A 21065-nucleotide genomic window follows, 5' to 3' on the forward strand; every position below is an offset into this window, starting at 1 on the left:
GTATGGCAGCAAAACTTGCAGTCCCTCAGCTGCTGAGAGGTGACACACATGGCTCACAAGGCCATTTTTTGTACTTGATCACAGTAGGATGCTGGTATTTTCCCTTCTACCTAATGGCTACAGAAGGTGAGTAGGGAACTAAAGGAAGTAATAAGCCACGTTTCTTAAGGGAATCAAGTTGAAAAATGGAATTTCTGGGTTAGAATTTTATAGAGAATGTAGAATCAAAACCACTATTAATTACATTCATTGTAGTCACACCATGTTTGGTTTTAAAAATAGTTCACCTAATACTGAATGCTGAATCTTTTCCACAGAATCATCTCACAGTAGGCATATACTGGCTTTCTGTACTGTATTATGCTCCTGATCTTTAGATTTAATCCTGAAATTTTGTTGCATAAAAGCGAGTATCTTCTCTGACACATTAATCCTTGGTTTCAGTAGAACCTTCTGGATACAAGGTCCTACCTATACAAAGCAAATTAGTCATAACTGACTTAGTTTTTCTTTTCTTGTGTTTTCTGAAGGACCAGTTTTTCTTCTTTCTGTAATGAGTGTTAAAAATGCTATATTTCATGTGTTCTCAACAGTTGAATCTTGGGGCTTTCTTCAAGCCTGTTTGTGTCATAGTTCTTTGTATATCTTAATTTTTTGCCATTTATATGTAGTTCTTTCAGACAGAAATACAGTATTGACTGGATCTTTAACTAGGCCATTGAATATCAGAGTGTACAACAGAAGATGACTATCTGTAACCTTTCTTTGCAAAAACGCTAATCGTATACCACATTTTTCGTAGAATCATAACATGGTTTGGGTTGGAAGGGACCTTTAAAGATCATCTAGTCTGACCCCCCGTCATAGGCCAGGACGTCTTTAACTAGATCAGGTTGCTCAAAGCCCTGTCCAGCCTGACTTTGAACACTTAGGATGATAGGGCATTCAGAACTTCTCGGGACAACCTGTTCCAGTGACTCACCCACGACCCTCATCGTAAATCGTTTCCATTTGTTGTGCTGGAGTGAAACTTCCGACTTGGTTCAAATACTTAATTTTTTTTTCTTTTTTTTTTTTTTTTTCTTTTTTTCTTTTTTTGGCGGGGGGGTGTGTAGTGCCAGCTTCCAGTCTTGCGGCTCCTCCGACAGTTGTCAGTGGACACCCTAAGCCTCAGACTCCAGTGACCTCCACCAGCTCTTTGACAACAGCAGTTCTTCCCACAGCTAATGCAGCTACGGTTGTAGGCACTAACCAAGTGCCCAGTGGCAGCACTCAGTCAGTGTCTGTCTCATTGCAGTCTTTGCCCGTAATCTTGCATGTACCTGTCGCAGTGTCATCCCAGCCTCAGCTCCTGCAAGGCCACACAGGGACTTTGGTCACTAACCAACAGTCGGGCAACGTTGAATTTATATCCGTACAAAGCTCATCTACAGTTGGTAGCCTTACCAAAACTACAGTGTCTTTGGCCTCCACTAACCCAACTAAACCAAATAACAGCCCATCTGTGCCCAGTCCTGGCATTCAGAGGAACTCTCCAGCCAGTGCTGGGCCAATAGGCACAACATTGGCAGTACAGGCTGTTTCTACTGCACATCCTGTTGCCCAGGCCACAAGGACTTCTTTGCCCACAGTGGGTACTTCAGGACTTTATAATGCTACCAGCAGTCGAGCCCCCCTACAGATGAAGATTCCCCTCTCTGCATTTAGTAGTACAGCTCCTGTTGAACCACCCGCCATTACAGCGCCCAGAGTTGGTAAGTTATGCTTGAATGTTGACACTGGGAAAAGGAAATAGTTCTCAAAAGGAAACCCAAAACTGCACTCCTGTGGAAATTTGTTTGTTAGTCTGTTGTACTGAGATGTTTCTTCTGGGTTGCCTTTCTGTTGAAATTGTCAAAATCATCTCTGTCACAGATGGGTTTCAGCCATTGTTGTAAATAATCTCTCCTTAGAAGGAGTCAGCAGCGTGGCTCTGTCAGCTTTATTTTATTTAGAAATTGATTTATATAATTCCTAGCAGGAAGTCAGAAACTCCTATTCTACCATTACCAAATCGGTATTTATTTTTAATACAGCCTCTCAAAATAATCTGGCTGCCTTTCTAAGCAAAGACATACTGAAAGGAAAGTATAGTCATTAACTCAATTTTCACAACACTTAAAAGTAAACAAAAGGCGGGGGGAAAATGCAGCTGAATAATAACCTAGCTCCAAAGAAGTACATTTATTGCATTTAAAATAAAGTCTCAGAACACAATGAATGTTTAAATAATGGTATCTAGATTAAATATTTTTAAGTATTTTCTCTCCATCTTTCACCATGCCATGATGATTCTCTGCACTGCTGTTTTTACGTACCTTGAAAATTTTTTTCTAATTGGTTCTCAAGATTTAAGTGAGTTGGAATTATAATAAGTTTCTCACTGGCACAATTAAAATGAACTCAAGCAGAGCTTGACATCAGAACTAGTTTTATTTCATTTTCCCATCTCTAAGTTACCTATGTTAAAATCTGTCTTCCATAGAGTTAGACAGTTACATGCTTTGTATTGATTTTTAGCTCTAAAGCTAATGTAATGATTTAACACAACAGAAAAAGGGTTGTGACAGATCAGGCACAGTGACCAAAGGAAGGGCCTATGTGTCCAAAAAATGTGTCTCATTTTGTGCAGTTCACATAGCCTTAGTGTATACCCTAGTAGTTTTCTCACCAGAATTGAAACACTGCTTTGGGCCAGCACTGTTGCTAAGCTCTCATTAAAATTAATAAGAACAGAGAATTTGGATTTAAATGTCTACATCAAATATTCAAGCAACTTCTGCTTAAGTTGCTATTTTAGATATATGTTTGGCTGAGCTAATAAAAACTCAGTCTCACTGCACAAATTGTTATGTATTTTACAGTCTGTTTAACCATCCATTGTTCAGTCAATTTTTTGTACAAAAATGTTGAATAATTGTAATTGGTTTTCAGTTTAATATCTTGTCAGTTTATGTATGGAGGGAGGAGTGGTTGGAGTTATGCTTTGTCCTCAGATAGGCAAAGGAATTTTCATAAAATATTTTGAATACACTGTCAGACTTTCAAGGAAGGGAATGTATAGTGCTTCTAGGCTGGAAAGTGCCATTTTGCTTTTCTGTATCTTCTGCTCCCTGTGAAAAATGGTAGTTATCACACTTGAATACTTATAATTGAAAATCAGGGCAGAAAAATGTTAAATGTGCCACATACTGAATGTTTAGTATCAAACAATTTTTAATATTGCCTCCAAATTTGTATAGATGATAGCAGTATTTAGTACTGATTAGATACTGCAAATGAACAATTTCTTGACCCCTCAGAAAACCAGACAAGCAGGCCACCAACAGATACTTCGGCAAACAAGCGAACTGCTGAGGGAACAACACAGGTAGGTTGTTGATTGTTTCTATAAAAAATTCTAAAGTTACAATCCACAGGAGAAAAGTTCTTTACCTTTATTGCTCATAATTGAAACAATTTTAGTTTCTTTTTTGTGCCATCCTTTCTAGTTTCTGTCCGTTTGTATTTTTCTTCTTCTTCTGATCCGGAGTATTGAGCATGAGCTTCTGATCTTTTCAGAAGTTTTCTGATGGGGTTTGTGTAAGTAGATGAGTTAGTATATCAGGAGCACACTAAAAACTTGTCTGATGAAACAGAGCTAACATACAAAAGAAAACCCTGCCCAGTTTTTGTCTGAAGGGCTTGAACTTAGAACTACAAATATTTTGTAAATTACTGCAGCGCTCTCATTTCCACACTAATCCAGAAGTTAGTAAGAATTGGGAGTTCTAATATTTCATTGCCATAAGTCATAGGAAAAAAAAAAAAAAGGAAAGAAATTTTCTTCAGGAATAACTACTTCATGATAAAGGAGAACTTGCAGTACTTCTGGATTCCTCATCTAAAATTTGTTGAACTTGCTTTGAAACTTAAAGTTTGAAATTAAGCTATTTAAAATTATTTGTAATTAATTTTCTTTCTGCGTATAGATATTTCACAAAGCACATCATGCTTACATTGCTGTTAACTGGAAGTCATTTTATTAAGGGGAATAAAATTAATTTCTTCTAGCCAAAATTTCCACATTTAATAGTGTTTCAAGGTAGAGTTAAATCTGAATTGTATTTCAAAGCAAGGAGAAAATATACTGGACAAGATTCTGGTTTTCACTTGTTGCAGAAATAGTCTGGCAAAGATAACAAGTATTATACAGTATAAACTGTGCCTCACTCTACCTTTTTATTAAGGCGTTTCATAAAGAATGGTTGTTTGGAACTTCGTTTTTCAAAGATACCTGTGGATTATAGCTATTAAAACTTTTGTCAATACTTGATATGTAGGAAATTCAGTACCAGAATGGATGACAGATGTACAGTTTTAAGATTTAATTTTCAGTATAAGATGCGTATTTTGGAATTCTTTTCTTCAGTAGAGCCTGAAACCCGGAAAAGATTTTTGGAAAAACAGAATGTGTGTGATAGTGGTATTTATCAATGGAAGGTGAGCAAGGAGGAGGGAAATAAAAGACACATGATGCTTTCCGGTTTTCAGTCTTCTGTTATAGTGTATGTTTCTAGGTTTGCTTTCAGTCACATCAGTTAAAGCATGTGTAATGCCATGGTTAAGAAAGAAGGTCCTGATGCATTTTAATTGGCTAGTGAGGTATGGAATTGACATGCCATATCATTTGAAAAATCCAGTTAATGCCACCTGCTTTTTGTTGTGTAAAATCCAAAATATTATGTATTGCTCCGCACTTCACAGCTCTCAGATCAAAAAGTAGTTCGCTGTGTTCCGTATACCTGTGGCATATTTGATGGTACAACTTTGATCAATTGTTTCGAAAAGCAGTTGAAACAGGAAGAGACTTCATCAGAAAATAAAGAAGCAGTAGAAGCAGCACAGACGAATTTTAACTTCCCCGAGGATGTCCTCTTTGGCTTGGAGGAAGAGGAAGAGGATGCTAAGAGCATCAAAAACACCCACAAGCAGACTGGCTGGGCAGCTAACCTATTAAAACAATGGCTGGCCAAAAATGGCAAGGATCCTAGCTTTGAATTGGTCCCAGTAAGTGAACTCAATGATATCCTAAGAGAGTTTTATTATACAATAAGGAATCATGATGGAAATACCTACAGTGTGGCAAGCTACAAGTCAATGCGTGCTGGCTTAAACCGGCATCTCAAAATGCCACCTTATAATCGTCAGATTTGCTTAATGAAGGACAAAGAGTTTGCTAGTGCAAACACGGTATTTGTGAGCGTGCTGAAGATGCTGCGCATGCAGGGAAAGGATGAGACTCACCACCATCCTCCTATAGCTGCTGAGGACTTGCGTAAGATTAAACAATCTGGTGTGCTGGGATTGCACAGTCCACTGGCACTTGTCAACAAGGTGTGGTTTGATTTGCAGTTGCATTTTGCCAAACGAGGGAGGGAAATTTTAAGAGATCTGGCTCCAGATGCTTTTGTTGTTGAGAAGGACAAGAATGGGCGTCGATATGCTATGTTTAGGTATCCTGGCAAAGGAAAAAATGGAGAAGATCCTCATAAAATGGGTAAAATGTATGATATGCCAGGGGACCCAAACTGTCCTGTTTTTTCCTTGGAGCTTTATTTGTCTAAGTTGCCTCCAGAGCCCCCTGCCTTTTACCTGCATCCTTTAAAGCTAACATCAGAGCAAATGCAAGAACAGCCTGTCTGGTACAAAAGAGAACCGATGGGTGTGAACTACTTGGGTACCATGATGCCCAGGATAAGTGTGGCAGCCAGGCTTTCTCAGCGATACACCAATCATTCTCTCCGAACTACCACCATCCAGCTACTGTGTGAAGCAGGACTGGGGCCTAGAGAAATAATGGCAGTGACAGGCCATCGCTCCGAGTCTGCTATTAGACACTACTGGGGAGCTGCGGAAGTTCGCTACAGGGCTTGGTCAGATATAATGGAGAATAACGCCCCCAATTACATATATAGCAAGATCCCAAACGAAGTGATAAAAGAATCAATATCTGGTGCCTCCACCTCTTCTATAAACCATGTTGTTCTAGAACAAAGCAAAATTTTATTCCCTAAGAAATCTGTGGTGCCACCGGGCGCTAATTCTGTGACTTTAGTCCCTGAGGAACGCCCAGCTCTGAATTCCAAAAGCCCTGTCCTGTTGAACCACAGTTCTTCCAAGGTGCTTCTCCCCAAGAATGTGGCCAGTGGGAACCTAACTGCCGGTCCCCATCAAGGCTGTTGTAACAAACCTGTCTTTATAAAGCGTGTGATAAAACAAGAACCAATGACTTGATGCTTCTGTAATGGAACTGATTTCAAATGATTTGCTAAAATGGAAAAAATTACCAGACTTGTTTTTTCACTTGGTCTACTAAGGAAATTTCTTACGGTCTAGTTCAGCAAGAAGTATCCTGTTCGCACTCCTGAAGTGAGCTATGGAACAGAAACTTAAACAGAGCAGGGCTTGGAGTTTGTATGACTTTCTGTGGCAGCTGGGACTCTTTCAAGTGGCTGAGCAGAGCTGTTTTAAAAAAATGAGAGGGAAATACCGATTTCCACTTAGCTGAAGAGCTATGCTTTCTTCACTAAGTGCATGACTTCTATATTTTGTGAAGAGTGTATTTATTATACCATTTTGTGCCTGCTGGCACTAATGTAGCATCTTACAAATCAAATACTTGATTACTGAAGAGCACGGAGAAAGTAGAAGCTGAACGAAATAGACACAGATACACTACAAATATACACGTATGCATGAAAACACCTGGAATTGCTTGACCACTGTCGCCCTCTCTGTTCAAATTGTTATCAGGTCTACCAGAGGATTGTGCCTTTTTTTTTTTTTTTTTTTTTTTTTAACTTTCTTGTAAATTGATTTTCTCTGTGAGCTACAGATTTGTATTGCAGGTCTTTCCTTTTCCTGTTTAATATTTCTGGCTAAGATTTAAGTCATTCTGTTCTCCAAAGGCACTATTTGATACAAATTATAATAAAATTGGGATCTCTTCAGTTGTGCATGAAACAGGGAAAAGGTTCTTTAAAAGAGTTGAGAACACCTTTCTTGCTTAAATAGCAAGTAATTAGAGTTGAAGTGTTGTGTCTGTATGTGTTATCTTATGAGAGGGGGTTTTTGTATTTCCTCTCACTGACCCCTTCCATTACATTTCACATTGTCTTTGCAGTATATTCAGTATAGTCTTTCTCAGTATAGTATAATTCACAAGAAGCACATCCTGTTCTTCCCTACCAAACCCAAACCCTATCCAAATATTATTTTTATTTTAACTTTTTTAGATAGTTCACTATAGTAAACTGATCCTATCATTACATTTTCCATAGATTTTTACAGGTTAGAAATTCTCAGGATAGTGGATGTGAATTTTGTCAGAGAAATGAAATTGTAGTTTAAAAGGCTCTTTAATGGAAAAAAAAATACAAATTAGGAGGTCTAGTCATAGTTCATTTTTAGTGAATCACACTTGAAAATCGAACTCATGGTTTGTCTCTGCTATTCTATGCCATAACTTTCATCAGATTCTGACAAATCAAGATATCTTCCTGTAAATAAAAATGGAAAACTGGTCATCAAATCACAAATTATGGTAGGTCCACTTTGGAAGTAGAAACTGTAGCATTTACAACTGCTTGCCATTATATCAACTGAATGAAATAAGAATGGCTTCGTCCTTTTGAAATGCATGTGTGTATATGTGTACACACATGGTTTATCACATTAAGGACTTCACTGGAAGCGTTATCTTGTTCAGCAGTGGACAAAATAGAGAAAGATCCCAGCTGAAATAACAAATTGACCATGAGAAACTCTTAATTCTGTGGAGAACTTCCTTGCTGGGAAAGGCTTTCAGATATTGAATGAGATTTGTCACTTTGTTATAGTCTGAACAGAGGACTTGATGTCTGAACTTTGGAGTTTTGTCTTGGCTGGTAATGTTCACCTTTGTAGCTTTGGGTAGGTTATTCATACATACTTCATTAGTTTTCCAAAGTGTAAGACCAGCACAGTGTGTTCCATTTTCTGATGGATCATGCTAAACATTAAAATGTTTTGAAAGCACTATATTCATCTTATGTATTGTCTTTACAGTCACTTTTATTTCCTATTGTTATAATGATTAAGCTAGTTGATGAGACATAATTGTTTATATAATAATTAATTATGCACAATCCTACACTTCCTTAGTCGCAGCATTAATTTACAACATCAGTGACTAGAGGAAGGAAATAATGGATCCAGGATTATCATTTTGTCAAGCCTAGAGTAAACCAAATGAAAATGGTAAAGAAAGTAATCCTTCTTAATAGCTAGAAAGAAGAAAAATTGAAAAAATGAAGGGCAAACAGTCCTCGAAATATAGGAGAACTGTGCAGTAACTTATTCTAGGATATTTTAGAGTAACATAAATTTCCAAATTTTAGGGATTCATAAAATTCATAATTCAGCCAAACAAATTTAATTTCTTGTTTGAAGAGATTTAATCTAAACTTTCATCAAGACAGGTATGTATTACCTCCCCCCACAAAATAAAGTAGTCCTGTCTTTGTCTTGGGTAGTTGCTTGTTCCAGCATACAGGTGTTGAACATTTATTCTGCAGAAAAAAGAAAAGTACGTTGCCAGGAGATGATTCTTTTCTGTTCCCTCTTGCTGCATACTGTGGTCATACTGACCACATGCCCTGCTCTGGTCCTAGCTGCGTCTAGGTAACTTACTCTAACAGCGTATTGCTGCTTGTTTCATTCCTTAACACAAATGTAGTTGGTGATTTAAATTGAAAAAGGGACTCTTTTGGTCAATCTGGGCATGTCTCTGATTCGTTCTAATTATCCTTTGGCTTCTAACTTAACTTCCATTCTGTTGGCTTGTAATTGGGTATTTTGGGCTTCTCATTTGTTAAATTCTCATTCTGTTGGCACCAACTATACAATGTCCTCTCACTACCTTCAGTTTGAACCTGATACTTCAAAGCTACTGACTGCAGTATTACTAGCTTTTTATTTTTGTATGGGGGGATTTTTTTTTTTTTTTTTTTAAATGAGAAAAAGCACTCCTGGTTTGGGCTGGAAGTATTATTGCTTCACAAGAGCTGGAGTCCGTGTTCCCTAAGCTTTCCACTAATATTTGAATTAATTCTAATGAATAGAACATATTTCTAACCACCTAGAACTAAAAAATCTTTCTCCTGTTCCCCCTGCCACCCAAAATGTTAAATGAGTCTTTCCTACACGTATTACCGTTCTAGAAAAGCTGAAGTAGGCAAACAGAATGGGTGTTTTGCTGCTTTTGTAAACAAGCCAGCTTTGGCTATGCATACAGTAATATGGGGAGCGGGGGTCCCCCCCCCTTTTAAACTGTGAGATAAAATTTCAAGTCAATCCTGTTCATTGCAGTACAGGTTGTGCTGTGTGAACTTCATGAATTCTATCAAAACGAACATGAATTGGACTCCTCTAATGGCAGTATCAGCAGAGAACCTCAAACAGCAGGATATCTGAGTTTTTCTCTTTTTTTCTGTTTTTTTTTTTTTTTTTCTTTTTCCTTTCCATTATAGGTGAAGCATGTTGGTGTAGACCAACAGGTTAAGTACAGTTTGTCTGTCTAAACTTAAACTTAGACTTTTGATGTAAACGTAATACAAAATTGTTATTCGTCATTTAAAATTCACTTTAAAAATCTGAATATAACAAATATAGTTTGAAAGAAATTAGTCATCTGCCACTCTTGAATTTTCTAATTAGATCTTTTCCTAAAATAAGAATATTTCATTTCATTTGCAAAAAAACCAGCGCTTAGCCTTAACTAAGTCAACTAAAGTAATTTTTTAAATTATGGCTGCCATGTCATTGATTAAATTCCATTTCCCTTGATGGAGATGACTCTGAAAACCGTGGGGAGTGACTGGAACCTCACATAATACATCCATATATTTAGTTCTGCATCTCATTTTCATAGTGCAGCTTTGGTACTGGTGCTGTGAATCTAGAACTTGGGTTTTCTGTGCTTTTTCCTGGTAAGTTTGGAAATCTCTGCTGTTACTTCAAAGAGTACCCTAATTATTTTTATGAAGTTAGCACAGTGTCTTACAGTATGTTAAATTTTTTATTCTTTTATTGCTATTTAAGTAATTCATCCCCGCAGTAAGGTACTGTAATCTACAGTGTGGGAGATCTAGAAGGTAAATGTTCTTTACTATACCCACGTTCTGTGTGCCCCCTGAAGAGCTCTGTTATGCACAATGTCAAATACCTGAAGGCATTGGAAGGATGCTTTGAAATTGAACATGTTCTTGGCTTTGTTGTGTTTTTAGTCTGGTACATCTCTTTGATTATCCTGAGTTATCTTCTCAATAGTTGCATACTGTTAAAATCAGCGTAGTCAAAGTTTTCAGTAAGCAGCTCGGACGTATGATTTTGCTGTATGACTGCTGCTCCTTTTTCAGCCTTCCTCTGCTTCTTGCTCCAAAAGAAATGGCCACAGGGGTGTGGGAGGGGGCATCTTACTATATTTGTGTTAGTCTCTCAACTTTTCCTGCGTATGCAGAAATCTAAGAGTTGTTATCCAGTCCCAGTCATTTTATCAATGGCCGTTCCAGTGCCTCAGGTCCTAGAATTGCATTTCTGAAGACATGACAAGCACTTTTAATGTATTGGGGTAAATAATATTGTTACAGATGCGAAGGCATTTTTAATTATATAACAAATCTTTAGAATGGTTTTTCATTATTTTATTATGAATCCCAGTTATAGATACAGGATTTATATATATTATATATGAATATAGCTATGGTATATAAGAGAATCTATGAAAGCAGCTTTTATTACATTGTGACATAAAATAACAGTGAACAAATTTGAATGGGGTGTGTTAAAAATGGATGGCATAAAGTCAATCTGCTAAAGAATGATTACGTTATCTTTATTAAAACACCAGGTCAAGTGAATAGTCTTTTCTTCCCTGTTCTCCTCTCCAGGTGCACCTTATCCTCTTACGGAGTAAATCTTTTTTCAGTCTAAATTTCATCTGTGCTTTTCACCTTTTCATCTAATATTAGTTTAAAAAAAAAAAAAAAAATCACCACCAGTGTCCTATCCATTTCCCATTGTTTCTGACATGCCTTGAATTGTTTGGTTGAACTACAGTTTTAAGATATTTTGCTGACTGTTGGAAATTCGTCAGGTAAAATGTTAATAAAGTACATTTATAACTCCTATCCCTTTACTTTGCAATGTGTAACAGAATTTGTGAATATCTGTTGGGAAACAATGTGAACAAAGTGGATATGTCAGCTTACAGTTTATAAGCAGCTATTAATTCTATATTGTTGAAGCATTATTGATGAATATGTTCCTTGCATTTCATGGTTTTGTCACTGAAAATAAACATGCATAATTATATATGTAAAATGGGCTACTTGATTTTTGTCTCTGACCCTGGGGTTACGTTTGTGCTGTTTAAAATGCAACTAGCTGTTATCTCTGAGGTGGAACCTTTACCTGAGACTAATTAGAAATCTAAATTATAAAGATGTTAGCAGGAGGACAGTTTATAAAATGAATTTTAAAAAAATAATCTGAAAAATTTCCAACAGGACATCACATAGCTGAATTGGGTGGCTCTTGTAAGGAACAAAATTGTATGATCTTTAAAGTGATTTTTCTTTCCCTGAGACCATATCAGTGTTACCTAAACCACCCCCCAGTTACTGAGAGCAGCTTGCAGCAAGGAAATATACTTGTGTTTTGTAGGCTCCGAGTTGTCATTTGGGGCCAAAAAATGGAGAGGAATATTAAAACAATCCAGCTGATGATGTCATTGCACCAGACATGGATAATAGCTTTTAAAGGCTGCATTAAACTAATCTGAAAAGTACTATAAATATATTTACTGATTAGTAAGGTGATCTTCCATCATCCAAGACGGCCATCCTACATAATAGTGTTGGGAAACTGTCAGTGGGCTTTTGGGAGAACAAGGTAGATGTTTCACCTTAAAAGAGTAAGAACTAGTAGGGAGATGTGTGTGTGCACATGCATGCATGTATGTGTTTATTATATACCCTTTTAACTGTTTTGATTAAGGAAAAACAAAGTCACAGTAGCAGAGAAATACTTTAAGCATTGTGTCAAGAGTTCCTTTGTGGCTTTTAGTTGGAATTATGATAGCTAGTGCCCAAAACCAGCATTTCTGGCAACCAATCTGTCAGCCTTCTTGGTGTATGATTCTTATCAATAGGGGTAGCAGGGCCGATGTGTAGTGTAGTCTTTGCACAAAAGAAATGAGAGGGTATATAATACACAAGGGTTACTAAGGCTGGTTATTCATTTTTTCCATGTTTGCATTGTTCTTGTTCTGTAGGAGGTGTTGCACAGTACTAATTAAGGGTACGGGGTACACAGCAATGTTGCAAATGCAATACATAAAGTATCTGTTAATAGTATTTGAGTGTTACACAAGTATGCAACCACACGCTATCAAAACATGTATTGCAGCCCTGTGAAATTTTGTTTGTGCAAACTATGATCTTGGTAAACTGCCAACTTCATTGCATTTTCATTTTCATTTTTATCTTGGTAAGAGATGACAAATACTTTTGGTATACCTGGTCAAATAAATTTTCATGACAGCTTTGTAAGGCTGGAATAATTACTTCAATTTTGTGGGAGTTACTGCATTGGAAAAAGTAACTGTTAAGGAGTGATAAGTCTGACATTGAAGCAGTTAGTGACTGAGATATGCTCAAAAATGTATTAAAAAAAAATTTTCCACAGCTGCTTTGACTGTGCTTGAAATCTGTAGTTTTGTATATGGGTGACTAAAAACGTAATATGGGCCTTATAATTATGCATACAAACACCATATCACCACCCTCCCCACACACACCCTGTCCCCAGAACATATTTTTAACATTGCTCCCCATAATTTAAGATTGATTTTGCTATTATATAACGCCTTGGTGCGTCATGTATGATTGTGGTGGTGTGATGCTTCATGGATTGTCTGTTTTACAACCCTCAGAATTTTTTCTGTTTTGTTACTGTAGAAACTGTTGATAATAAAATTGTCTGCACTGTGTCAGTGTGCCACACATAATCTTCAGAATTTTGATCTTTACTACCCTGGAATTAATTTTTATTTTGCACTGTATTTTTTGTTGTTGCATTTTTTTCCCTTCGTTTTTCACTTTTACGTACTGAAATGTTCCTTTATGAAAAGCAGGTGGCATTACAATGAATAGCATTGTTATCTCTATGTGATGAACCGTGGCGTTATATAATACCAAAATCTTTTTTAAATCATATATGTGAATACAGAAGTGCATATTGAAAACTTTCTTCAAAATACCAACATTTACCTTTTGGTTTTTCATGTGGTACAATACATGTGCATGTTGGCGTGTGTATGTGTGCTGTTATACAAAATGATGCAACAGGTAGCATTTGCTGTTCAATTTGAGTTTTAGAGATTTCTTTCCCAGTTTTCTTCAGTAGTTTGCCATTGACATATATATGCTGTGATGATATAACTACTTTATGAATCTCACTCTTGTAGTTATGGTGGGAGATACCTCCTTTTCTCAACATAGGTGCTTTGGCCTTTAAATTCAGTCTCCTTCCTTGTATTTGTTTTCCCCATGAAATGGGAATAGCTTTTTTCTTTCCCTTTTCCCCCTCCCCCTTTTTTTTTCTTTCCTTTCAAAATTACAAATGATGAATCAACCTAATTTGCAGCAGTGCTGATCTGAAAAAGTTGATGGATAGCAAAGCTAAAGTGTTATTCTTTCTCCTACTACAGTGTGTTTTACAACAACATGTGAAATGGTCTCAGCTTGTGGAAAAACATAAAAAAAGAGTAGCCTGTCTCAATGTCCCTACTTTTTCAGAGGCAGATGAGGAAACTGCTTCAGAATCATTTCAACAGCCCTTCATTTTATTGTGAGGCAGATTCCTTTCTGATTTCCCTTTATTAATTTGCTATTGACTAGTTTGTAGGTTAATTATTAGATATTCCAGTCAGTGGCATAGGGGATATAATGACAGTCTTCCAAAAGAAGGAAGACAGTTCTTAACCATAAAGCATTTACATTAGTTTTATTGCAAATCTTAATTGTTACTTTAGATTCAGGTGAACCTGTTCACTGTATTTATGCATCTTTAACAAGTTCCAGGATTTTTATTACCTACAAGAACTCTATTATACTTTTGTTATACTTCTTTTTTGAAATTTCTATGATATCTGTATGGCATTGGTTCTAAGTGTCACTTCATAATTCTTTTCTTCCTCAAGGAAAACTGTATTATGGCTGCTTTGCCTAGACTTCTTCCCATAAGTATATCTTATTTGTCAGTATATCTATTTCTCAGTGCTTTCTTTAATTGTTAAAAAGACTTAAGTGGTTGGGTTTGGAAGAAAGCAGATGTTACGTTGTCAGGGTATATGCAGTGGAAAATGCATGAGATTGTGAGTATAGGTCACTTTTACCAATCCTTTTGTCAAAAACCCTGAATTGAAGTGTAATTACTGTAATATGAATAGAGACTTTATGTAAGAAATTAGTCTGGTTCTAGTAGTTTTCATGGTAAAAAAACCCAAAAACTGAAAATGTTGCTCAGAAGAATCAGTACTACAGATCACTTTTCAGCTAAAGTTTTGCAGCTAGTAGAACACTTTAAAATACCAATTTCTAATAGTGAGAAAAATGCACAAGTCTGTATAGTTGCATTCATTTTATAAATACTTTTCATTATTTTATCTTCCTTATGCACTATAAAGCAGTTTACCCTTAACTCATTAAGTGGTGTTTAGAGGAGGTTATGACCTAGCCTCTGCTTCAGGATTTACCAGGTTTCACTCAGATACTTGAAAGGGAGAAGGATTTACTCTTTTGGTTTTGCCTCTCTTCTAGGGTCTTTCATTTGCTGCTTTCACAAGTTATGTGCTTGGCATTAAAACACTTTTCCTTCACACTTGCCCAGTTAGATGCTTGTCTGGGGCGTTTGGCGTGCAAAGAGAGCCCAGGAATAGTTATATAGTGGTAAATGTGGTAGGTGTGGACATGACACTGCAAACCGAAGAAGCTGGGGCCGAGGGCCTGCAATTTGACAAGATTTTCTTTCAAGAATGCACTTTCCAAAACAGATCAAGATTGTAGATGTGAAGTGCCTTCTCCTTGGCTGGCTGTTTCAGGAAGAACAACACTGAATGAGAATAGCAGAGTAGCATTACATCCTTCTGTATTTGTGGTGGTGCATGCTCAGCTGCTGCTTGGCTTGTAATTCTCTTTTCCCCTGCTGCCTTTTTTCCTTGTCCTGCTTCCTTTTTTCACCTTTGTTTTTGCTCTTAATCATACCTTGCAATCCTCTTCCCCCACTTCACCTAGTGTTTTGCCTTTCCACTCTAAGTTATGTGCATCTTCTTGGGCTGGATCTGCATTAGACTTCAGTATGAAACATTCAGTTACAGGACACTCGTTTTTGTGCAAAACATCTTAATTGCAAATGGAAGCTCACCAACCAGATGAAGAATAAAGATGTGGCTTTGTTAAAATTAGGAATTCAGGAAAACATGCGGTCTTGTATTTTCCTTGCTTTCTTCCTAAATTTTTTTTCACATTTATCTTCAAAACTGTGACATTTCAGAGTAGGATTTGTTAGGTTTAATTTTTAATTCCATTTTTAATTTATTCTTTTCATTGCATTGTCTTGTGTTAAGATTGATATACTCATAGCTATTAGGTGAAAGCAGAGAAAGATTTAAACTAAGGCAGCTCAGATATAGTTGTTAACTGGATAGTTCACTTTGTGATGTTGCTGCTTCCAGGTTGTATAAAGCTACCTCATCACCTGTGAATAAGACACGTCCAAAATGGCAGCGTGAATGACAGTGTTTTGGAGGATTTCTACTTACTTGGAGTTTAAAGTCATAGACATTAAGATACGTGAGCTGTTAAGAAGGATAGAAAAGGGAGTTTGGCAGTTCACATTTATTTTAAATCTCAGTGTAAACTTTTTTCTGTTTGATTACTACAAACTACCCCAGATGCTGTTGTAAATAATCAGATTTAAGTGCCGCTTCTGGTCTGCCTGGAGACTGGTGCTCTGGTTCTGACAAATTATGAAACAGTGATTTGGGGTGTTGTGGTTTTGTTTGCTTTGGGTTTTTTGTAACTGTGATCTTTAAATAGATAGGGATCACTTTATATTGCTGTGGTTGTTTTCTTTCTGTTCCAGCATATTTGATATTCTAAGGCAACTGAATCTTCCGTTATTCAGACTTGCTAGGCAATATATGAACTAAAGCACCAGGCATATGTTTTGCGTTCTCATTAAATGGTGTTATTTCACTAGCGTGACTGTGCTGATGAAAAGGTGTTATAATTGCATCATCTTGCTCTTCTGCAGAGATCAGCTGCAGCAGGTTCAGGTTTTTGGCTTCCTGTTTTTAGAGAAAGCTGACAGCTAATAGCAGACCAGAATGTCTTGGCTTTGCTTTTCTGCATTACCAGTTGCTGCCCAAATGCTTGCTGAAATCTAATATTAGGAGCTGCTTCTCTTATTTCAATTTTTGACATAAATGTGAATGTTGTTCACACGTGACTGAAAGCCCAATGTCGGGCTTCTCTTTGCCTTCATCAGGGCTGCAAGCCTTCTTAAGCTGGTTTCTAATTTTGCCCAGAGCAGCACATCTGAATCTCCTCTTCTGATGTGCGACATGGCAGTCTTCTCCTCAGAATCCCATTCCCTTCTTTTTACAGAAGCAATAACAGTTACCTCAAGCCTTTCCTCAAACATACCTCTGTTATAAACTGGAGTTTTCACAAGTCCTTGTAGCAACAAAAATTTCCCTGAGAGAATTTCTGAGTAAAATAGTCATGATACTCAAAAGGGACGTTTTTATTTTCTTGATGGGTTGGGCACAGGATTTTCTGAAAACCATTTATGACTTGGTTTTGGCAGGGATGATTTCAAATGGTTCTATTTGTAGGCCTTAACCATTCAGGTGGTAAGTGACAGCTCTCCGGAAACATCTGGGATAGGGTGATAAAGCTCCTCACTCAGATCATGGAGATGCTTAATTTCAGCGTAAAAAAGTAGTGTGGACCAGTCTTCTAATACCCAATTCTCAGTTCTTCCTGAACCTCCTTTTCTTTCCTGGATTTGAGATACCTACAAGTATCTGAAGACTGTGTGCCAACACTATAGGATATAGAAATGGATCCTCTTCCTCCTTTTGAATGTAGGTGGATGCTCTGAATAGTCAAAATCCTGACCTTTATGGCAGGCATGATTAGCAGTCTGTTCTGTGTGGGGTAACCTGCCTACACCATACCTGCCTAGGTAGGAAACACAATGTGCAGCATTTTCAGTGTTTCAAGTTTCCTTAAAATTTTCCCGTACCCCTGAATTCGCCTGCTCGGTGAACTAGGGGAATGTAGTTGGGGGCTCTGGGGAGTCGGGACTTCAGGGTGTGCTGTGTGCAGAGTACAGCATCTTCTTGGAGCAGCTGGGTTGTGTGCCCTGGAACCAGGACTGGGGGATGTACCACAGAGCACCATTCAAAATGCTGCCATGCAGATCTGCTACTTCTAGTGCGGGTTGTGGAAAGGACCTAACTACTTAATGGAGAGTTCCTGTTGAGGAGATTGTTACCAGGGTTGTTTAGTAGAAAACCTGAAATAGCGTGGCTAACTACAAGGTCTTTCCTCCCAAGAAGTGCGTGTATGAGATCTCGTCAGGTGATTGGATTTATCATTTAATAATTGCCTGTTTAACTAACTCAAGATTTTGGCCTTCCAGACACACCACAATAAAAAAATGCTTGCAGTGACACTTGCTGACTTGGAAGTTCAAAGAACTTTCTGAACTGGCAGAGTTAAGTAGGACTTCAAAACAGTTAGCTTTCATACAGAGTATTTTTCCAAGGATTTAGGTTTCCTTGCAGAGGAAGAATTGAAAGGAAGTTACTTCAGACTAATGTATTTTACAGTGGGGAGAAATCAATAGCTTAGTGTTAGTTTTTTCTTTCTCCAATTCCTTATAAATCTCCCCCTCCATTTTTCAGTCTGTTTTCTCCTGGCAGAGAGACATAGTTCAAAATACACATCGTTGTCTGGGAAGATTATCAAGTTGGCATGAAATTCCTCTTGACTTTATGCTAATCCAGTAATCATTGATTATTTGAATGTGCCTTTTATCTTAAGCTTCAAGTGGGTAATCAGCTCATCGAGAAAACTGAAGCTGGAAGGTCTTTGAAATAGAATTCTCTCAGCAGAAGAATTCCATGGTTAATAAATCTGAAAGATGTTTCTCTGTATAGCAAAGACAGAGTCCCTATAGAGGTCTCTTCTATTGCCTGTGAACATAAGTAGTTAGGTATTTCTGACTCCAGTTGTGTGTCATGTAAGTTATTAGCAGAATTCCATCAATGGCAGCATCAGAACTTAAGGCAAGAAGAAATGAGGTTGTAATAATGCATAATGAAGAGATCAATCACATCAGGCACTCCAAATTCAGTGACCAATAATTTACATGCAGCTTTTGTTTGTGTTTAGTAATCGTACAATACCTCTTTTCCCTCTCCTCAAAGCCTTGCCTGTGTGAGAATTGTCTTTAAGACCTCCTTAAAGGCTTAGTTTTACCCAGATGAAAGGTCATAGAGCAGATAATCTCAGTGTTTAGGCTTTTTGCATCTGGCCCCATCTGACTGCACAGAAAAATATCTCATCTTCCTAGGATTTATCATGTTGGTATTTGTACAGGATATGTGGGGCTGATAACTCCTATGCTTTTTTCCATGTTAATTGTTCAGAGATTTTGATAATTATGTTGCTTTCCTAACCCTTTGTCTGTCCTAAGGAACCTGGTTTACTCTAATCCATAAATAGGTAGCAGTTCAGTCCAACAATAAATTATGACCTCTTCTACAAAGCCAAAAAAAACCCTGATTTTTGCAGCAATTGACATCACTCAGGATTTTTTCTAGAAAGTATATTTAAAAACTCAGAATTATATAGGACCTCCCTCAATATTTTTTCCATCACCTAAAGGAAAATGCTGGTAGTCCCTCCAGTTTGAACAGCCAGGGGACAGCAATTGAACCAGACAATAAATCTTGTTTGATGGTCCTGTAGGGTTTTTTGTAGCATTTAGCCTTCACAACACCTTAAAAGATCCCTCTATCCTCTTTAGACAGAAGGTTACAAATGGCTTCATATGTAGCATAATGGAATGCTAAAATTTGTGATAACGGATAAAAATGCAGTAACGAAATTACTTTAAAAAGCTGGATAGAAGCGGAGTTTTCTGATGGCTTTTGATGACATGTTTTATAAGCATACAGGTTCCAGTGTAGCTTTCCCTTTTTCTTATTGTGAATTCAATTTCTTTATAGGCACATAGGCCAGGCTTTCTCAAGATAAGTAATATATTGTCCTGGTGACTGTTCTGTCAAATGGTTATACTACTATAGAGGAAAGCACAGATTATAATCGGATTAAAATCTTAAGAGTCTTAATTGAAAGATACTCTATAACAACAAATTGTTATTTATTTACCTGTAAAATAATAATATGCTACTGGTCATCAGGTTTTTTTACTCCTTACAAAGCTAAAAATACTTTGATATTGCAATAACAGGTTATTGCCTGTTTTTCAAGTCCTGGGAAATTTGTCTGAAATTTCCTCCTCCTGCTCATTTCATCAGTTCCTTTCTAATAAGTGTATCAATTCTGAGACCTCTCCTCCTGAATGTTCAATTCGTATCCCTTTTCCACCTGTGTTCCCTGGATTTGCTTTTGCAAAATGAAGGAGTTTTGTCTTTCAGAGCACGAAGGTCACAGGAAGTGATTCAGGAGGTGTCATTGATCTTACACTGGATGAAGAGGACGATGGCTCTTCTCAAGGTAGGTGAAAAAGGTTTTGCTAGCTGCAGGGGTAATTGAGCTACAAGTATCATTTCATCCCGTGAATGACAGAAAGGAATAAACTTCTGTTTCTGCTTAGCATATTTTATTCCTTGGTGTTTCAGTTAAATAGGACTGTTGTTAAAGAATTCTGATAGGCATTATATAAAAGGAATTCTACTTACTGTAGAACAGTCTTTAAGATTTTTACCTTTCCCTTATTTTAGGCATTGCTGCTGTCTATGCTTAAATCTGTTAGGCTTGGGAAATAATTTGAGATATTTGAGTCCTTTATTATATTTTGGAAAGTTCTCCAAGATGTATTTCATTTTTCTGCTTACTGATTAATTAAAGACACTTGATTTACAGTTGGTATTCAGGCATTAGATTATTACAGCTTCTAATATTTTGTTTCACTAAAAAACTTTGTGTGCAAGAGTTTAAATACCAAATGCAGTTCTCTTTGCTTTGGGACGGTATGCCGAGATTAAGTATAGTTGTGGTCTTATATCCTTTGGCAGTTTGGATGCACTTCATCTTTTAAAAGAATACATTATTTTTATAAGTCTTGCGTAACTGTGGGCAGGTCTAATCATAATTAGCATTGGATTAGCAAAGAATTATAGTATTTCAGAGAAGTAGTAAGAGTCTGTACTTAAGACCATGTATTGCACTGTCATCTTAACTGAAAAATTAATACTTCTGCTATTTGAGGTAAAATTTTAGTTCTGCATGGTCTCTAAATGCATGCCCCTGCACTGCATTCTGAAGACCAGCCACTAAGAAGTGTGATTCCTCTATACAACCTCCATAGCTATCTCTCTAGCTAGTGCATTCCAAGTTCTACATGTACATTCTTAATAGCTTGACTTGCTCTGTGTTTGCATTACAGGAATGTAGAAAATCATATTGGTATGTGGTAGTATTTCTTTCAGTGAGGAAGAAATGAAATGGTACCACCAAAAGGACAATGCATGTGGTATACGAGCATTAGAGAAGCGTGATGCAATTCAGATAGCTGACAGTCTGGTTCTTTTATCAGTAGAGGGTATATGGTGGACACTGAGTTGAGTATGAGCCAACAGTGTGTTCTCACTTAAATTTAAGTTAGTATTCCCCCCACACTGA

At 37.2% G+C, this 21065-nt stretch overlaps 1 protein-coding gene across 15 annotated transcripts in view; it reads left to right on the plus strand.

The window, feature by feature from the left end:
- The window catches only part of ATF7IP (activating transcription factor 7 interacting protein), a 107878-nt gene that overhangs the window by 73226 nt on the left and 13587 nt on the right, over nucleotides 1–21065 (plus strand). For 9 of the 15 annotated variants that reach the window (XM_049792091.1, XM_049792095.1, XM_049792096.1 and 6 more), the window contains 3 exons: nucleotides 1116–1754; nucleotides 3342–3409; nucleotides 4870–11571. In XM_049792091.1, the coding sequence (XP_049648048.1) occupies nucleotides 1116–1754; nucleotides 3342–3409; nucleotides 4870–6315 (2153 nt within the window). In that variant the 3' untranslated portion in view covers nucleotides 6316–11571. Of the gene's footprint in view, nucleotides 1–1115; nucleotides 1755–3341; nucleotides 3410–4785; nucleotides 11573–19858; nucleotides 19938–21065 lie in introns of those variants that run through there. The other 6 variants (XM_049792098.1, XM_049792099.1, XM_049792101.1 and 3 more) reach the window with 4 other exon arrangements.

Source organism: Accipiter gentilis, chromosome 34, assembly GCF_929443795.1.
Source record: "Accipiter gentilis chromosome 34, bAccGen1.1, whole genome shotgun sequence".
NCBI classification, from domain to species: domain Eukaryota; kingdom Metazoa; phylum Chordata; class Aves; order Accipitriformes; family Accipitridae; genus Astur; species Astur gentilis.